We start from the raw sequence: 17387 nt of genomic DNA on the forward strand, positions 1-17387 counted from the left end.
CGGAGCCTTTGTTCCTGTAATTGCTCACTACTTGAAAAACCCATTATCCCAATTCCTGGTAGAGGTGTGTTGTCCCTGCCCTCATCTACCTCTCTGATAAAGTTTCACTGTACCAAAGACAGTAGACAATAGTAAGCAGAAGTGCTACAACTGTCCGTTCATCCCCTCCCACACCTCCATTCAGGGTCCCAAATAATCCTTCCAGGTGGGACAACACTTCGCCTGCAGGTCTGTTGAGGTTGTCTACTGTGTCCTGTGCTCCTGATGTGACCCGATGTAAATTGGGAGACCACTTTGTCGAGCATGTTGACTCCATCATTAACAAGCAGGATATTCTGGTGGCCCACCATTTTAATTCCAATCCCCATTTCCATTCTGACTTGTCAGTCCATGGCTTATCCTACTGATAAAACGGGACCACTCTCAGGCTGGAGAAATAGCACTTCATATTCCACCTGAATAGCCTCCAACTTGATGATATGAACATTGATTTCTCTAACTTACAGTAATTTCTCCCCCTCTCCTTTCCTCTTATTCCATTCCCCACTCTGGCTTCCCTCTTACCTCTCCTCATCTGCCTATCACCTCCCCCTGGTGCCCTCCTCTTTTCCTTTCTCCCAAGGTCCACTCTCCTCTCCTATCGGATTTCTCCTTCTTCAGCCCTGTAACTTTTCAACCATACTATCCCAGTTCCTTTCTTCATCTTCCCTTCCCCCCTCACCTGGCTTCACCTATCCCCTTCCAGCTTGTACACCTTACCCCTCCCCCCATTTTCTTATTCTGGCTTCTTCCCCCTTCCATTCCAGTCCTGATGAAGGGTCTCAGCCCAAATGCTTACTCATTTCCATAGATGCTGCCTGACGTACTGAATCCCTCCAGAATTCTGTGTGTGTTGCACTGATAATAGCTCTACGTGGTATTTATAAAATAGCCCAGAAACTTCCTTATTAAAGTAGTTGTAAGAGCACCTACCCTCCTGGTTCCATATGTCAAAGATGTAGAAAGATTTAAACCAAAGGACATTGTATTTAGAGTGAATTATTGAAGTGTTTTTTCTATGTCTCTCCATATAGAGAAGAGATGAGTGTTTGTGCTTCCCCTGAATCGCTCCAAATGAAAGTGTCCGGAGATTCTCCTGGCAGACAATCCCCGTCAGCCGATCGGAATGAAACTACAGAAAAGGTCAGGGATTTGCCGCACAAATTGTCTTGTTCTGGCTAAAAAAAAATGGAGAAAAGAGTAAAAAATCAAGGCTACTTTACCAGGGTAGTAAAAGAACTTGTAACAGTTGTTGGTAAAATTGAGTAACAGTATCACTAGTTTACTTTATAGACATTCTGTGCATGGAATAATATAACATTTCAGCCAAGTTCATGCCTTTTTATCAAATAGACTAGATTACTGTAATGTGCTTTTTACTGACCTTACAAAGCAATTTATTAACAAACTTCAACTTACTTAGAACTAGACTTTTAACCAAAACTGGAGTGAGGGAACATAACATTCCCATACTAGATTCTCTGCATTAGCTTCCTGTATCTTTTAGAATTGATTTTGAAGTTCTTTTACTTGTTTTCAAAGCTCTTAGTGGACTGGAACCAGAGTACATCACAGGGTCGTTTTTGTTTTATAATCCTGCCCGAGCTCTCGGGTCTTCTTCTGCCAGTCTCTTGAATTTAAAACATCTCCCTCAAAAGACATTTGATATCAAAAGATCTTTTGGCAGGTCATCTCTTTTGAACTACGTTCCTAAACTGTGGAATTTGATACCTAAAACCATGAGGGATGCAGACACAGTTGACTATAACTATAAACTGTTCATTTAGCCTTGCTTGTAATTAACGTCTTTTTGTCTTTTATTGTCATGTTCATTTTTATATTTTAATTTTATTTTCGTGTTTGTACTTTTATCCCATTGTAAAGCACACTGATCTACATCATCTGTATGAAAAGTGCTCTATAAAGAAGATTATTTTATGATTATTATTAACTTTTCCACTGCAATCTGTTGAGCCATTGAGCTTAATTTCCCCGTTTCCTAACTTGAGTAAATTTGAAGCAAACTCCTTTGCAGCCGGGTCACCCGTCTAATGCTCTCGCATATTGGTTTCCAAGAGTAATCGTTTAACATTCCCCCAAATATCTGATGCTTGCGTACAGGATTTCAATACATCTGCTTTAGTGCCTTGTGAGTTACGATGATGAAAATCTCACATGGTTACAGGTGGTGGAGTAATGCCTCCAATTATTATACCTAAGATTGTGCAATTTTTGATTGCAAATTTGAATTTTCAACGGCAGCTTTGTGAGCCATCGTAAATTCATCCTGAACATCCTGGGGGCAGGGATTCAAGTTTTTGGATCATTGGGACCTCTTTTGGCGCAGGCGTGACCTGTACAAAAAGGACGGGTTACACTTGAATCCTAGGGGGACCAATATCCTGGCAGAGAGATTAGCGGGGGCTACTGAGGTGACTTTAAACTAGAATGGTTGGGGGGTGGGAATCAAATTAAAGAGGCTAGGCGTGAGGAGGTTAGTTCACAACAGAGGGATGGGAACCAGTGCAGAGAGACAGAGGGGTGTAAAGTGAGCGTAGAAGCAAAAAGTACAAAGGAGAAAAGTAAAAGTGGCAGGCCGACAAATCCAGGGCAAGCATTAAAAAGGGCCACTTTTCAACATAATTGTATAAGGGCTAAGAGAGTTGTAAAAGAGCGCCTGAAGGCTTTATGTGTCAATGCAAGGAGCATTCGTAATAAGGTGGATGAATTGAAAGTGCAGATTGTTATTAATGATTATGATATAGTTGGGATCACAGAGACATGGCTCCAGGGTGACCAGGGATGGGAGCTCAACGTTCAGGGATATTCAATATTCAGGAGGGATAGACATGAAGGAAGGGGAGGTGGGGTGGCGTTGCTGGTTAAAGAAGAGATTAACGCAATAGAAAGGAAGGACATAAGCCGGGAAGATGTGGAATCGATATGGGTAGAGCTGCGTAACACTAAGGGGCAGAAGACGCTGGTGGGAGTTGTGTACAGGCCACCTAACAGTAGTAGTGAGCTCGGTGATGGTATTAAACAGGAAATTAGAAATGTGTGCAATAAAGGAACAGCAGTTATAATGGGTGACTTCAATCTACATGTAGACTGGGTGAACCAAATTGGTAAAGGTGCTGAGGAAGAGGATTTCTTGGAATGTATGCGGGATGGTTTTTTGAACCAACATGTCGAGGAACCAACTAGAGAGCAGGCTATTCTGGACTGGGTTTTGAGCAATGAGCAAGGGTTAATTAGCGATCTTGTCGTGAGAGGCCCCTTGGGTAAGAGTGACCATAATATGGTGGAATTCTTCATTAGTATGGAGAGTGACATAGTTAATTCAGAAACAAAGGTTCTGAACTTAAAGAGGGGTAACTTTGAAGGTATGAGACGTGAGTTAGCTAAGATAGACTGGCAAATGACACTTAAAGGATTGACGGTGGATATGCAATGGCAAGCATTTAAAGGTTGCATGGATGAACTACAACAATTGTTCATCCCAGTTTGGCAAAAGAATAAATCAAGGAAGGTAGTGCACCCGTGGCTGACAGGAGAAATTAGGGATAGTATCAATTCCAAGGAAGTAGCATACAAATTAGCCAGAGAAAGTGGCTCACCTGAGGACTGGGAGAAATTCAGAGTTCAGCAGAGGAGGACAAAGGGCTTAATTAGGAAGGGGAAAAAAGATTATGAGAGAAAACTGGCGGGGAACATAAAAACGGACTGTAAAAGCTTTTATAGATATGTAAAAAGGAAAAGACTGGTAAAGACAAATGTAGGTCCCCTGCAGACAGAAACAGGTGAATTGATTATGGGGAGCAAGGACATGGCAGACCAATTGAATAATTACTTTGGTTCTGTCTTCACTAAGGAGGACATAAATAATCTTCCAGAAATAGTAAGGGACAGAGGGTCCAGTGAGATGGAGGAACTGAGTGAAATACATGTTAGTAGGGAAGTGGTGTTAGGTAAATTGAAGGGATTGAAGGCAGATAAATCCCCAGGGCCAGATGGTCTGCATCCAAGAGTGCTTAAGGAAGTAGCCCAAGAAATAGTGGATGCATTAGTGATAATTTTTCAAAACTCGTTAGATTCTGGACTAGTTCCTGAGGATTGGAGGGTGGCTAATGTAACCCCACTTTTTAAAAAAGGAGGGAGAGAGAAACCGGGGAATTATAGACCGGTTAGCCTAACGTCGGTGGTGGGGAAACTGCTGGAGTCAGTTATCAAGGATGTGATAACAGCACATTTGGAAAGCGGTGAAATGATCGGACAAAGTCAGCATGGATTTGTGAAAGGAAAATCATGTCTGACGAATCTCATAGAATTTTTTGAGGATGTAACTAGTAGAGTGGATAGGGGAGAACCAGTGGATGTGGTATATTTGGATTTTCAAAAGGCTTTTGACAAGGTCCCACACAGGAGATTAGTGTGCAAACTTAAAGCACACGGTATTGGGGGTAAGGTATTGGTGTGGGTGGAGAATTGGTTAGCAGACAGGAAGCAAAGAGTGGGAATAAACGGGACCTTTTCAGAATGGCAGGCGGTGACCAGTGGGGTACCACAAGGCTCAGTGCTGGGACCCCAGTTGTTTACAATATATATTAATGACTTGGATGAGGGAATTAAATGCAGCATCTCCAAGTTTGCGAATGACACGAAGCTGGGTGGCAGTGTTAGCAGTGAGGAGGATGCTAAGAGGATGCAGAGTGACTTGGATAGGTTGGGTGAGTGGGCAAACTCATGGCAGATGCAATTTAATGTGGATAAATGTGAAGTTATCCACTTTGGTGGCAAAAATAGGAAAACAGATTATTATCTGAATGGTGGCCGATTAGGAAAAGGGGAGATGCAACGAGACCTGGGTGTCATTATACATCAGTCATTGAAAGTGGGCATGCAGGTACAGCAGGCGGTGAAAAAGGCGAATGGTATGCTGGCATTTATAGCGAGAGGATTCGAGTAGAGGAGCAGGGAGGTACTACTGCAGTTGTACAAGGCCTTGGTGAGACCACACCTGGAGTATTGTGTGCAGTTTTGGTCCCCTAATCTGAGGAAAGACATCTTTGCCATAGAGGGAGTACAAAGAAGGTTCACCAGATTGATTCCTGGGATGGCAGGACTTTCATATGAAGAAAGACTGGATGAGCTGGGCTTGTACTCGTTGGAATTTAGAAGATTGAGGGGGGATCTGATTGAAACGTATAAGATCCTAAAGGGATTGGACAGGCTAGATGCAGGAAGATTGTTCCCGATGTTGGGGAAGTCCAGAACGAGGGGTCACAGTTTGAGGATAGAGGGGAAGCCTTTTAGGACCGAGATTAGGAAAAACTTCTTCACACAGAGAGTGGTGAATCTGTGGAATTCTCTGCCACAGGAAACTGTTGAGGCCAGTTCATTGGCTATGTTTAAGAGGGAGTTAGATATGGCCCTTGTGGCTACAGGGGTCAGGGGGTATGGAGGGAAGGCTGGGGTGGGGTTCTGAGTTGGATGATCAGCCATGATCATAATAAATGGCGGTGCAGGCTCGAAGGGCCGAATGGCCTACTCCTGCACCTATTTTCTATGTTTCTATGTTTCTATTACGTGAATTTATAGTCTTTTAGGATATTTTCCTTCACAGTTCCTGACTAATGTTGCATGTTGGATGTTGTAGCGTGGATGAAATTACCGGAGAGACACAATCACTGGTAGATACAAAGCAGCTTCTTTACTCGACACAACAAGGTTCAGCAGGCATCTTACGGATGGCGACGCTTTCGGTAGAAAGGTCTGCTAGCCCAATGTGGGCTCCATATTTATATGCTAAACACAAAGGCAATCGCTACTTAAAAAGTTATAGACAATGCTTCCGTTTGAAGCTACATACAAACATCACACCTCCTAACTTCATCCTTTCCTTCCTATGCCAACATGTCTGGGTTGGTATCCACAGCCTCTGGGAATGCAAGTTAAATCCACAATACATTTATTTGGCATTTTACGTGCTAACATAGAAGACAATTAATATTTATAAAGTATAGATAACACTGTCTTCGAAACTACAGCATCTGGTCAAACTACGGCACCAAGAGCATCTGGTATTCACACCTTTTTAGGAAGCGCATTGTTGTGAACTCAATCCACAGTACTTTGTCAAATAGAAGCCTGGTGGCCAAAGTCATTTAAGTGTAAATGAATCATCTACCCAAAAAAACTTACACTAACATTGGAGAGTCCATATTTGTCAGACGTAATAGAATGCAGAACGTGGAAATCTACAGCACATTACAGGCCCTTCTTCCTAATGGAAGATAGATAATAAGACATTCTGTCGGAGCAGAATTAGGCCATTCGGCCCATCGAGTCTGCTTCACCATTCCCTCATGGCTGATTTATTAACCCTCTCAATTCCATTCTCCTACTTCCTCCCCGTAACCTTTGACACCCTTACTAATCAAGAAACTATCAACCTCCGCTTTAAATATACCCAGTGATTTGGCCTCCAGAGACATCTGTGCCAATGAATTCCACAGATTCACCACCCTCTGGTTAATTCCTTCTCATCTCTGTTCTAAAAGGATGTCCTTCTAATCTGCGACCGTGCCCTCTGGTCAAATGTGTTTTTTTTTTAAGTCAAATGTGCAGTCCCCACCCCCCCCCCCATGAAAAGTGCTGACGCAATGCCTGATGATGTCATAGCCAAGGCAGTCATGTCTTTTATTTGTCTTTGACGTTCTCGATACACAGGATGGACCGGACTGCTGATTCTGAGAAGGCAAGAGGGCGGTGTCTGTGTTTCATGATAAACTCCTTGTGGTGCTTTGACGCAGCAGTCTTGTTGCACTCTTGTTCCCCCGCCCTGGAACACCTAATGATTGAATGTAGACTCTACTCACCAAGAGAGTTCTCCTCCGTGATCCTGACCAAAGTTTACATACCACCAAAGGCCAATATCAAGTAGGCACTTGAGGTACTCCGTGCCACCAACAATAAACAGGAATCAGCCTACACCGACACCGTTCAAATCATTGTTGGGGACTTCAGTCAGACTTATCTGATGAAATCTGTGCTCAGTTATCATCAACCTATCACCAGGGTCCCAACACATTCAAAGACTGCTATATCAAGATTAGGAATGCCTACCCTTGCATGCCTTCGGGAGATCTGATCCCTTGTCTGTCCTCCTCGACCTGTATACAGACAAAGGCTCAAGAGCAAGGCTGCTGGCATTAGGACAACCAAGACATGGCCACGGGAGGCAGAGGAGAGCCCACGGGATTGCTTCCAGTCAGTAGACTGGGCTGTGTTCAGGAACTCATCAGAGGATCTGAACGAATACACCAGTCTGTGATGGACTTTACAAAAACAGCCATAGACAAGTGTGTCCTCACAAAATCATTCAGTGTCTTCCCCAACAGAAGGCCTGGACGGACCATGAGATTGGAAATCTGCTGTGGGAGATCAGTGACATTCAGGTCTGGCGACCAAGTCAAATACAAAATGTCCAGGTGCAAGCTCCAGAATTCCAGACCAGGACCAACGCTCGACAGCTGTGGCAGGGCTCGAATGTTATCACCTCCTACAAAGTGGAAACAAGCAACGTAAGTGACAACAAGGTTTCACTCCCAGATGAGCTCAATGTCTTTTACGCTCGCTTTGACCATCAAAACATGGAGGCATCTTCATGAACCCTCACAGCCCCCAGTGATTCTGTGATTTCCGTCTCTGAGGCCATTGGGAGAGCATCCTTCGGAGGCTGAACCCATGGAAAGCCTCTGGCCCAGACAGGGCACCTGGCCAAGTACTAAAGACCTGTGCTGATCAGCTGCTGGGGTGCTCACTGAGATCTTTAACCTCTCTCTCCGGCAGTCTGAGGTACCCACCTGCTTCAACCAGGCTTCAATTATACCGGTGCCCAAGAACAATGTGGTAACCTGACTCAATGGGTATCATCCAGTAGCACTTACATCCATTGTGATGGAGTACTTCGAGATGGTGGTGATGAAACATACCAACTCTTGCCTGAGAAGTGACTTGGATCTGCTCCAATTTGCCCACCAGCACAACAGGTCCACAGCAGAAGCCATTTCATTGGCTTTTCACTCAACCCTGGAACATCTGAACAGCAAAGATGCATACATCAGGATGCTCTCCATTGACTACAGTTTGTGTTCAATACTACCATTGTGTATTTAATATTTCAGTAATATTTGAGTAATATTGTAAACATGTTGTTTGATTAAGCAGTCTTGTTCATTTAAATAATTCATTATGGGTTACATGTAAAAATCTGTGAATTGTATGTCATGACGGTACCTCAATTAAAGTACAAACAAGGTTAATTCCTGGGATGGCGGGACTGTCATATGTTGAAAGATTGGAGCGACTGGGCTTGTATGCACTGGAATTTAGAAGGCTGAGAGGGGATCTGATTAAAACATATAAAATTATTAAAGGATTGGACACGCTAGAGGCAGGAAGCATGTTCCCGATGTTGGGTGAGTCCAGAACCAGAGGCCACAGTTTAAGAATAAGGGGTAGGCCATTTAGAACGAAGTTGAGGAAAAACTTTTTCACCCAGAGAGTTGTGGATCTGTAGAATGCTCTGCCTCAGAAGGCAGTGGAGGCCAATTCTCTGGATGCTTTCAAGAAAGAGTTAGATAGAGCTCTTAAAGATAGTGGAGTCAAGGGATATGGGGAGAAGGCAGGAAGAGGGTACTGATTGTGGATGATCAGCTATGATCACAGTGAATGGTGGTGCTGGCTTGAAGGGCCAAATGGCCTACTCCTGCACCTATTGTCTATTGTCTATTGAAACTAAGATAAGTTATTCTTGGATCTGTGTTTTTGCTTCCAATTAGTTTAATGTTTTGGAGTTACAAAACAACGGTGGTGGCAAGGTACTTCTAAAACGAACCTGAGATGACTACCTATCTGTTTAAACATAACAAAACGTTCGCGTTTAAATAAGCACAACAAGAAACAGCTGAGTAACAAAGCATGTACTTCTTTTGAAGGGACAGACATGGTCGAGTTAAAAATAAAGAGGGTAGATAAATTCACAGGATCATAAACGGTGAGTGTAATAATCATAAAAGGAGAGCAGAAATGGCTGACATCAGAAAGATTGGTGCATTTGATTACACAAAAGATAACTGGATATTGTACGGAATGAGCGAACGAGCAGTATTTTGAAGTAAATGAAACAGCCAATGAGAAGTGAGTGGCAAGTTTGCTGAGTGTGTATTGGATGGAAAAGCATGCAATTTGCTTAGAAGTTTACTGCTCCAACCAAACCAGCTGAAGTGAGCTTTACTGATATCATGAAAGTAAGGTAGGAACATTTAGAACCAAAACTATTGTGGATTGTAGAACACTTTAGATTCCATAAGCGTAATCAAAATGAAAGGAACTCCACATGACTATGCATGGCTGAATTGAAGAGATCGTCCAAGCATTGTCAGTTCAGTGATGGGCTTAATGATGCACTGAGAGATTGTTCTGTAGAATCTTACAAGAAAGCATTCAAAAATGGCTCCTAACTGAAGCACAATTTACATTTAAAAGAGCGGTTGAAATTGCTGTATCAATGGAAACAGCAGACGGAGATGGAACTGAGTTGCAGACAGGAATGAAAGTGAGCGTGACCAAAATTGCAATGTCTAAACAGTGACCTGCCTGGCTGAACAAATTGTGTTGCCTTCGTGGCGAGGGCTCACATGCACCAGACCAATGCAGGTGTAAAGGTGAAATTAGGACATATACGAAGGGCATGCTGGGTGGACAGAAATAAATGGACTGCACAGGGAAGAGTGAAAGATAAAAAGTCAAATTGCACTTTCACAAAGAGCAGTAATCTGCATGCTATTGATGAAAGATCTGGTAATATCAGGACTGTGTAGCCTTGAGATTTACCATGTGAAAACAAGCAATATGGTTATACCGGAAGTGAACAGAAAATTAATGAAAATGGAATTGGATACTGGCTTGGCTGTTTCAGTCATTCCACAAAATAATTTTGAACAGCATTTCAAAGACACTGAACCAAAACCTGCTAATATCCAACTAAGAACTTGGACTGGAGAAAAGATATCTCATGTGGGACTGACATAGGTAACAGTGAAATACAACAACCAATACACCACATTGGGCTTGTATGTGGTAAAAACTGGGGTCATGATTGACTGAGCCAATTACAACTTGATTGGAGATCCATCCACCATTTGTATGCCACACCCCCTGTAATAGAGTCAACAGAAAATGAATTAAGAAAGCGACTGGATTATGCCACAGCAGTTTTCAAGGATGGCACTGGAAAACTCAAAACATATCACGGGTAAAATAGAGTTAAATAAAAATACCACACTCAGGTTTTACAAAGCCTGTCCAGTTCCTTATACATTCTGTGATAAAAGTAGCCAGTGCTGGACTGCAGAGAGGCTGAAAGAATTCATTTGAAGGTTGAGTGGATTTATGGGCTATACCAGTTGTCCCAGTAGCCAAGAAGATTGAGCCTGTCATGATTTTAAGGTCACCATTAACCCATTACTGAAAGTAGACCATCACCTTCTGCCCAGAATAGAGGATATCTTTGCAAACCTTTTGGGAGGAGAAGACCTCAGCAAAGTAGCTACAGATGGAGATGGAAGAAGTCTCCAAAGTGTTTTTCACCATAAAGACTTTATCACTATAATAGGCTTATTTTTGGAGTAGCATCTGCGAGTGCACTTTGCCAAAGCTATGGAACGGGTGTAGTAAGGCTGTTCAGACACTCAGAGTTACCTGGATGACATCACTGGTACTGGTAAGGATGACAAGGAACACAAGGTGTTAAAAAAAAATTAAAAGATTATGGACTCAGAGCACGATGCAAGCAAGTGTGAATTCTTTAAACCAAGCGTCACTTACTGTGGTCGAAGGGATTGCAGAAGTGCGCTGAGAAATTTCCAGCAGAGTTAGATGCCCCAAAGCCAAAGGAGGTGTCACGGTTGTGATCTTTTTTTAGGATTTGTCAATGATTATAACAGGCCCTGCCAAACCTGACCACAGTGCTCCACCCATTGAACTCATTACTGGAGACCAGGAATAAATGGAAATGCACAAAGCAGAGTGAGGTGGCTTTCACAAGGGTAAAGGAAATGGTGACGTCAGACACGTTATGATCCACCTCATCCAGTAAAGCTTGCCTGTGACACCTCACCTTATCGCATAGGTTTAGTTGTGTCACACATTATGAGTGATGGAAGTGAACGTCATATAGCCTTTGCATCATGTTCACAGCACTGCAGAGAAATGTTGAGCACAGATTCACGGGGAGGCTTTGAATCTGGTTCGGGGTGCAAAATATTTCAACTGGTACTTATATGGGAGAGAGTTTATCATCGTACTGATCGTCACCCACTAGAGTCCATTTTGAATCTGCAGAAGGGTGTTCCACTAACAGCAGAATGTAGAAATGGGCTCTGTTTCCTGCAGGACATAATTACGAGATCAAATTCAAGAGCTTGACTAATCATGGAAAAGCTGATGGACAGTCCAGTTTACCATTGGAAAAGGAAATATCTGAAGAATTTTCAAAAGAAGTCACCCCTCTTGACATACTCTTCTTGACACAAATTGAGAAAGTCTCCCGATTATGACAGAGATGATCCAAAGGGAAACCAGAAATGACCTCACACTGTCTCAGGTCTACTTGGCAACCCAAATGGAGGAAATGAGCTCCAGAAATCCCAATTCCCATTTTTACTAACGCTGCGATGAACTTGCCCTTGACAGAGGTTTCCTTATGTGGGGATTGAGAGTTGTTGTACATCCAAGCTGAGAGCTAAAGTGTTGGAGGGGCTACATGCCAGTCATCTGGGTGTGGTCAAAATGAAAGCGTTGGCTTGACGTTTTGTCTGGTGGCCTGGGATAGATCAGTAGTGCACTGTTTCAGATGCCAACACATCCAGAAGATGCCAAGAGCAGGGCCTCTCCATCCCTGGGGAATGACCTGCATCGCCCTGGCAGAGGATTCATGTGGATTTTGCTGGACCATTCATGGGCACAAATTTCTTGGTAGTAGTGGATGCAGCTACCAGGTAGACAGAAGTGTTACCAATAGCCGCCACTAAAACCTTACACACTGTCGATGTGCTGAGAAGCCTCTTGTCAATGACTGTTGAGGAACAACGTCAGTTATTCCTGAAAACGAATGGAATAAGACATATTAGATCTGCACCGTACACCCAGCTACAAATGGCTTGGTGGAAAATTTATCCAAAGTCTGAAGAATGCACTGCAAGCAATGTCAGCAGAACACACCACACTGACACTGAATTAGAAGCTCCCCAATGTCCTCCTTGCATATCGCAATGTGGCACACTCCACAACCAACATCTCACCAGATCGTCCTTTCTGTTCATGCTTGGATCTCCTCAAACCCAGTCTCAGAATGAATATGCAGGACGAACAGCTAAAACAAATTGAAGGTTCCTTAAACAAGGGGGCTCAGTGTTTCACTCCTGGACACGCAGTCCTGGTGAGGGTGTACAGAGGCGATCAAAAGTGGTACTCGGAAAGATTAAGGACAGAACTGGACCACTCTCCTACACAGTGGAGATTGCATCATATATCAGATGGAGACAACAAATTGATCAGTTGAGGGAGTGTTGTCAGCTGCTAGAGAAGAAGGGTGGCCAGAGCTGTCAGAATCTGAGATCATTTCACTTCTACGAGTCTCAGCTGCAAAGCAGAGTGATATTCCTTGTCAGGAAAGAGGTTATCCCACAAGAGTAAGAAAGCCTCCAAGGTGATTAAATCTTTAGGCCTGAATGGGACAATTTAAAATTTAGATGCTGTAGATTTCTGCATAGTAGTTGTATTCTATAGTATACTGTGTATATAGTTGAAATGCATTCTATATTGAGTTGGAGTTTATAGCTAAGCAGGGAGGAGTGTTGTATATTTAATATTTAAGTAATATTTAAATAATATTATAAATATATTGTTTGATTAAGCTTAAAGTTATATGTAAAAATATATGAATTGCATACGTTATGACATGTATATCTCGCTTAAATTAAAAACGAGTCCTAAGATATAAACATAAATCCCTGATGAAGATAGCAGAGTTTGTCATTGAAACATCAGTTATAATCGATACCTGTACCCGGCTGGAAGCCCGTGAAGAGTTTATTTGAGATTGAGATATGTTATTCCCAGCTCCGTGTTTTTGCCTTCAATTAGTTTAAAGTTTTGGAGTTAAAAAACAATACAATTATCCCCTCAAAACTAATTAATGAGCTGCAAGACATAGGCCTTAATACCTCCTTGTGGAACTGGATCCTTCATGGTTAGAATTAACATCTGCCTAATCAAGGACCTGGACTCGCTGCAATTTGCCTCCCGCTGCAATACGTCTAGAGTGGATGCAGTCTCACTGGCTCTCCACTTGGCCTTGGATCACCTGGACAACAGCGACACCTACATTAAGCTGCTGGGTACTGATTACAGCTCAGCATTCAACACCAGAATCCCCTCAGTACAAATCAACACGCTGAGTTTGTATACCCGTCTGCAACTGGATTCTTCACTTGTTAAATCGGGAGATGGCAGTCAGTGCGGATTGGAAATAACACCTCCTCGATGACAGTCAAGACAGGAGCACCTCAAGGGTGCATGCTTAGCCTGATTTCATGATTGTGTGGCTAGGCACCGTTCAAACAGCATCCAGTGACACTACTCTTGCTGGCAGCCACTCAGACAGTGATGATGGGCGTACAGGAGTGAGGGAGATCAGCTGGCTGAGTAGCGCTTAACATCAGTCACTCTAGGGACTGATTGTGGACTTCAGGAAGGAGAGGCTGGGAGAGAACACACCAGTCCTCATCGAGGGACCGGTGGAAAGGGAGAGCAGCTTCAAGTTCCTGGGCATCAACATTTCTGAAGATCTATCCTGGGCCCAGCATCTTGATGGAATTGTGAAGAAGGCATGACAGTGGCTGTACTTCATTAAGAGCTTGAGGAGATTTGGTATGTCACCAGAGGCTCCAGCAAATTTCTACAGATGTACCATGGAGAGCATTCTGATTCCATCACCTTCTGGTACAAAGGCGTCCATGCTCGGGATCAGCAAAAACCACAGAGGGCTGTAAAGTCAGCTGGCTTCATTGTGGACACTAGCCTCCCCACCGTCGAGGACATTTTCAAAAGGCGATGCCTCAGGAAAGTGGCATCCATCATTAAGGACCCTCACAATCCAAGATGGGCCCTCATCTCATTACTAACACCCAGGAGGAGGTACAGGGGCCTGAAGACACACACTAAACGTTGTAGAAACAGCTCCCTCCCTTCTGAACTATCTACGAACCCATGAACACCTTGTCACTATTTTTGTGCTACTTATTTTTTTCTGTATTTCTTATTATAACTTATAATAATTTTGTTATGTATTACACTATACTGCTGACTCAAAATAACAATTTTCATGACATCCACTTAGTGGCCACTTTATACATCTGCTTGTTAATGCAAATATCTACTCAGCCAATCATATGGCAACTCAAAGCATAAAAACAAACAGGCATAGTCAGGCGCTTCAGCTGTTGTTCAGACCAGACATCAGAATGGGGAAGAAATGTGATCTAAGTGACTTTGGGATGGAAGGCAAAGTACATGCCCGTTGAAGTGGGCTTCTGGGGCTTCACTGGGCAGTCCCTTCACAGAGCCCTCAGCGCATTGGGCAGCGCTGGTACGAGGAGGCAGAGAGACATCAGCAACATCACCGAGGCAGCAGAGAAAGCCTCAAGATGGCTCTGGATGAGGAAAACAAGTCCATGGGGACCTGCAGCACAAGCCACCTGAACATTGGTTGGGGCTTAATCAACCACGGCTGGGTCGCCTGGGTGAGGGAGTCTGATGCTGAAAGACCCGATGACCCCAGGTTATATCGCTGATGATGTGTTCAGAGCATCGTGAAGATGTATTCTTCAAAAAGTGACTCTGGAATGCTTGTTGGTGCCAGATAGGGTGGTTTGAGTATCTCAGAAACAACTGGGATTTTCATGCACAATAGTTTCTAGAGTTTACAGAGGATGTCGCGAAAAACAAGAAATAACATCCAGTGCCTTGTTAATGAGAGAAGTCAGAGGGGAATGGCCAAAGTGGTTCAAGCTGGTAGAAAAGCAGTGGTAACTCAAATAACCATGCATTACAATAGTGGTGTGCAAAGGAGCATCTCTGAGCTTATAACACATCGAACCTTGAAATGGATGGACTACAGCAGCAAATGACCACACCGGGTTCCATTCCTGTGACCACTGAGTCTACGTTAGTGACAATCAACCTGAATCTGATTCTGAAAGACTTTGGAGCATCCTGGAAATCATCTCAGATGCTTAGTAGTCTCTGGCGTGGCTGAGGAGGTAGGGCAGGAGAAGGGATTCTCCAGGTGTGAGTTTGCAAGAAGTGGGTGATCAATCTAACACCCACGCCTTTAAGGAGGCATTGCCCCTGGGTCACCATGCTGATCACTGCAGCTTAATCACAGGAGGATGCACTGAAATGGTAGGTCACTACAGGACACTGTGTGCAAAGCAATCACAATGAATCACAGTGGCTATACTTCATTAGGAGTTGGAGCAGATTTGGTACGACCCTCACAAATTTGTATGGACGTACCGTGGAGAGCATTCTGACTGGGTTGCATCTCCATCTGGTACGGAGGCTCCAATGCACAGGACTGAAAGGGGCTGCCAAGGGTTGTAGACTTAGCCGGCTCTATTATAGGCACAAGCCTCCCCACCACCGAGGGCATCTTCAAAATGTGCCTCAGGAAGGTGGGATCCATCATGAAAGACCTTCTCTATCCAGGACATATCGTCATATCATTATAACCATCAGGGAGGAGGTACAGGAGCCTGATGGCTCACAGTCAATACTTTAGAAACAGTCTCTTTCACTCTGCCATCAGATTTTCTGGACAGTCCACGAACTCATGAATAATTCCTCTTTTGCATAATTTATTTATTTTTATTACAGCATCGTGAACTGTGCTGCTGCCACAAAGTAAATTTCACGACTGGTCAGTGACAGTAAGCCCGGTTCCGATTCTGATACTAGACTGAGTGGAAGAAAGTCGTCAAAGAGTGTGGCTTTACTGTGAGGAAGGAAGCGGAGAGACAGGAGAAGGTTTCGGGGTCCCCAAGCCTTGGCAGCTGAAAGCACAGTATGGAGCAGTTAAAGTTGGGGATATGGGAACGTTGCAGGGCTGCAGAGCTGCAGAGATGTTCCAGAGATGTGTAGGGGAGATAACGTGGAAGGACAATTCTTGAATTGTCATTGGATCTTCTTCAGGGAAAAGATACTGGAAGAGCAAACCAATGTAGGCAGTAATATTTAATCCCTCTATATGTGGTATCCCTCTTCAAACATCTCTTTACCACCAGGCACATTGGCTGGCTGGAGTTTGGTGATTTCAGTCTCCAGAACTCCAGTGAAAACGCACTGTGGGCTGAGTGCCTGCAGTACCGCTTGCTACCACAAGATGGCAGGAGCAGTCCATGCCCATGTAAAAGGAATTTTCAACCTCATTGCAAAGGGCCAGTCAGTCTGTGCTCTGTGGTTCAGGAAGTGAGACGACATGGGACCGGAGACTACAGAAACTTCCTGCCACCCTTCACTCACTCTGGGACATTCTCTCTTGACCCTGTATCCCCTGTGACCCCAATGGCACCTGAAACCTTTTCTTCTCTACTTGCCCCTACTCTAGGCTCTCCTCTTCTTACAATACAGTTTATTGAAATATCCTCTGGTAAGTGGAAAATAACTGAGAGAAGTGAAGTCACTGATTACCTGTTTTCCATGGGCAGTCGTCAAAAGAAGAATGTCATCCTCCATACACCAGGACTTCCCCACCCCTCCTCACTGACACCTCAGATCTGAGTGTGACTCTTGTCATTTCTCAATATTGTCATATCTCCATTGCTCGATGCTTTGCTTCACTGGGTTATGTGCACAACTAGACAAAGGTGAATATTTCCCTTCCTCCTGTGCTCCAGATTCCTCCCAATTCTCAACGATGCGTGGGTGGATTAATTGACTGTAAGCTACCTCCTGGTATGGGGTAATGGCGAAAAGAAATGAAAGAGGAGTTAATTGATTGTAAGAGGAAATAAGTTACAGGGTAAATAAGGAGAAGGAAAGTGGGATTCTTCTCAGGGAGCTAGCATGGACACTAAAGGCCAAACAGCCTCCTCTTCTTTCATTATTTGGTAAGACAGGTGGCTGGAACCTTGCCCTCACCATCCACTCACACTGGGGCATTCTTTCTTCTCCACACCACACCAAGGACAACCCGCCTACCCCACACCCTTCCAGTAGTCACA

At 43.8% G+C, this 17387-nt stretch overlaps 1 protein-coding gene across 4 annotated transcripts in view; it reads left to right on the plus strand.

Moving 5' to 3' along the window:
- Nucleotides 1-17387, plus strand: part of clip2 (CAP-GLY domain containing linker protein 2) — a 168079-nt gene that overhangs the window by 145378 nt on the left and 5314 nt on the right. For 2 of the 4 annotated variants that reach the window (XM_063031322.1, XM_063031325.1), the window contains one exon: nucleotides 1074-1182. The exons of the other annotated variants lie outside the window; for them this stretch is intronic. In XM_063031322.1, coding sequence (XP_062887392.1) covers nucleotides 1074-1182 — 109 coding nt within the window. The remainder of the gene's footprint in view (nucleotides 1-1073; nucleotides 1183-17387) is intronic. 4 annotated transcript variants of the gene reach the window in all.

Source organism: Mobula hypostoma, chromosome 23 (genome assembly GCF_963921235.1).
Source record: "Mobula hypostoma chromosome 23, sMobHyp1.1, whole genome shotgun sequence".
NCBI lineage: Eukaryota > Metazoa > Chordata > Chondrichthyes > Myliobatiformes > Myliobatidae > Mobula > Mobula hypostoma.